This window comes from Apaloderma vittatum, unplaced genomic scaffold (genome assembly GCF_000703405.1).
Source record: "Apaloderma vittatum isolate BGI_N311 unplaced genomic scaffold, ASM70340v1 scaffold9789, whole genome shotgun sequence".
NCBI lineage: Eukaryota > Metazoa > Chordata > Aves > Trogoniformes > Trogonidae > Apaloderma > Apaloderma vittatum.
Genome location: NW_009736956.1, coordinates 2,108 through 5,428, shown reverse-complemented (window position 1 = coordinate 5,428; position 3,321 = coordinate 2,108). Strand labels below are relative to the sequence as shown.

The 3,321-nt window shown below is 43.8% G+C and overlaps 1 protein-coding gene across 1 annotated transcript in view; it reads left to right on the top strand.

Moving 5' to 3' along the window:
• The window catches only part of CD96 (CD96 molecule), a gene marked incomplete at its 5' end in the record, with an annotated part of 27,383 nt that extends 24,354 nt beyond the window's left edge, over positions 1-3,029 (top strand). Inside the window, 3 exons of the mRNA XM_009877158.1 lie at positions 548-637; positions 1,750-1,873; positions 2,921-3,029. Of these exons, the coding sequence (XP_009875460.1) occupies positions 548-637; positions 1,750-1,873; positions 2,921-3,029 (323 nt within the window). The remainder of the gene's footprint in view (positions 1-547; positions 638-1,749; positions 1,874-2,920) is intronic.
• Between the last annotated feature and the right edge of the window lie 292 nt (positions 3,030-3,321).

Genomic DNA, 3,321 nt, shown 5'->3' with positions numbered 1-3,321 from the left:
CAGGAATGTATCCTTAAGCAGTGCTGATAGTCAACATAGGTAGCTTAGCTATGTTAGATAAGTCAAAACTTCTGTCTACAAACAGATGAAAAGTGATTTTTGTGATTCAGACACAGTACTTGACAGAGAAGACTGAGGTTTCACTCAGTCATGACAGAGGCAGTCTCTTTGTGTTGGTGCTAAGCTACTTAATACCTTTAGCTTTTTCATTACCATCGAAGAAGTAAAAAGCTTATCATTCTCCCAGACTGCTGTGCAGCTCAATGCTGGCTTGCTAGAACATCTTAATAGGTGTGTTCTAATAGTCTTTTTTCTTTCTTCTAATATTCTTTTATTTGATAAAAGCACAATTTTTTTCTAACGCTGGGTTGTAGGCAAAAAATGTAGACATCTTGCCAAGTGAATTTTGACACTATGATTCTGGATTTTGATTTCCAGTCTTAGCAGGGTGAGTAAAGGTAGCTTCAAAACACAACCTTCATTAAAAAAACCCCAAACAAACAACAAGTAAGTTACGAAAAATATCCTGTGCTCATATCCTTTTTAGGTAACCTGTCCTTCAGCGTCACAGACCAGCCAATTTCAGTTACCAGAGGGAAAGATTTCTTTACTAGCAGCAGTCTGCTCAATAGGACTGGTGAGACATCCTACAAATCCTCTACTTTCAGTGTGCTGTCGCAGTAAAGCAAGAAAAGCAGAGAAGCATGAAACCTGGAGCATCATGAACATTTGACAAAAGGAGTTAAAAAAAGGGAAAAGAGATAAAAGGAGGAGTCACAGCTGCTGTGTCCCCACATTTCAAGCTGTCTCAAGTTTTTGGCATATCTATATTCTCCCTGCATCTGCAGGCAATGCCCCAGAGCAATGCTTTCTTCTAGCAAGAAAAATTTTGCTGGTCCCAATCCTGTGCTCTAGGGCTCACCCACAGCTCATGCAGCTCATGCAGCATGGTAGACTTGGTGCCTGGCCACGGCGCTGGCTGCCACTGTGGCTAAGACCCAAAGCTGGTTAACACAGCAGTATAAGCAACCTTGCAAAGGGACATGACACCAGCACAAAGGGAGGTGACACTCAGGTGGTATCACCCAGTGACTCGCGTGCTCCAGCCCATTCTGGCACCCAGCCCACTTCTGCTCCCTCCATGGAGGACCATGCTCCTCCTCCCTTTCTTCCCTGTAGCCAGGGCCCCCAAGGGTGGCTGTGCAGAAGGGGGCAATGGGGGCATCCCAGCACTGTGGTGGGGAAAGGCAGCTGAGGTGTTGCAAATGAAAGCCCACTTCAAAAGGCAGCTAAACCCATGGCCAGATGTTTTGGAAGGGTTTGGTGTTAGCAATGTGAAAAATAAGCTGTTGGGAAGGAGGAATGGAGTGGGTAGCTGTGCCCAGCTGTGCCATGCCATGCTTCTTCTTCTCAGAGAAGCTCGTGAGTGAACAGAGAAAACCAATGGTTTTCAGATTAAATGGTTGCCAGGCTGCGTCTGAACATTCTCATCATGTGAATGGATAGATGGATGAAATCAGCCTGCAAACCTAGCCAGAACAAAAGTGGGTTTAGTCCATCAATTAGGGCTGCAATGCTCAGGGTTTGGAATCCTCAGCCTGAGAACCTGGCAGCCCGGTGGTGATTTGGGTCTGCATTGTCACCAGGAGTGTCCCTGGGGAGGGGAGCAGAGAGCCACGCACAGCAAGCCTAGGTGTCCCTCCTCTCTGAGGACATTCAGCTGAGCTCTGTCTTTTGTGTCCCTTCCAGGTGACACGAGCAGCACAAAAGCCAGTCGCTTCCTCTGGCCAACAGTGGTAGCCATCCTGCTCCTTTTATGCAGCTTTCTAATGGCTTTAGGCATCAGGAAATGGTGTCAGTACCAGAAAGAGATGTAAGTACTAAGACGAATGGCAGGGGTGGGAGAGGTGGCACAGAGGACAGCACAAACTTGAACCCAGCCATTTGAATTTACACATTTTCATTTGAGGCTATCCCTAGTGCATGAGGCCTTCAAGTACAAAGATTCCTAATGCCTTTTTTTTTCTTCCATACAGCCGTATGAAATGTGGAGTGTTCTCATCTGTTCTGCAGGTTATCTATAAAATAAACTTTTAAAAAGGAGATGCAATGCAGCTTCAGGGTGTGAGGAAAGAATATAAGTCAATTTTTTTCCCCAGAGCCCCCTGCTTCTATTAGGTTGCCTGCCAGCTGCTTTTGCACTCTCATTTTGCATGGATACTTGAAGATATGTTTTAATGAAATTGTACTTCTAGGGCAACTCTATTTGAGGTGTCAATAATATATGTGAAAGTAGACTACCTGAAACTTAATCTCAATCAAAGAAGCATTGAGTTTGTAATTATTACCAAAGTTTAAATCCCTATTAAAGCGCTCAGAGATCTACTGATGAAAGCAGCATCTAAGAGATAATTGTTTTTAATCTAACATTCCTAGAATGTTGGACAAATCATGGTGACAATGAAACATTTTCAGTTCTAGTAAAACCTTTTAAAACATGACTTCAAATCCCATATATTGAAGGTAAAAGTGGGATTTAGATTTTTCACTGATTTGGGAAGGAACGTTTCTTTATCTTGTCCTATAAATTGACAAGAAAAAAGTTAGGAGTCTGTAAATATACCTTCAGAGAGCAGTGTGAGCAAAAGATCTCTGCAAGGGTTTTGTATGGTTCACCAGAACCATGAACTGTTCTTTTAAAGGAGGAATAAAGTAAAATTGTGAGATGGGGGCTGATAAGGACAGATGAATACCTAGAGGTGCACTAGGGCTATAGAACAGAAACAGGGCAGTCACAGCATGCAAGAGCAAATGCCAGGTGCTCTTATAATGACTTAGTGCCCATCTCCTTCCTCCTGTGAATGTTTTACAGCAGTCTTTTACATGGCTTTTGTGTGCTAGCATGTTTTTTCTCTTGCAGTATGGACAGACCTCCGTCTTTCAAGCCACCACCACCTCCAATAAAGTACACCTCCATGATGGAGTCTGATGGGACTCCCCCATCCTGCCACGAACTGGAAAACCTGTAACATCACCTACACCCCTTGTCTAAAGCTCAGAAGACTGACACAGGTAAAAGGCTCTGTCTTCAAAAACAGTGATTCCAGGAGTTTGGTGTTAACGACCCATATTAAAATTCAGAGCACCTAAATGACATTAGTGTTGGAAGCTGAGCACTCCTGAGGACACATACTTCATCCTGCCTATCTCTGTGCATGCATTACGTTAACGCTGCTGTGAGCATCACCGTGAGATTACACATGCTTAATTTGAGTTGGGTGATCAACTGGGAATTCACTGTCTTGTTAATGGGAGCAGATT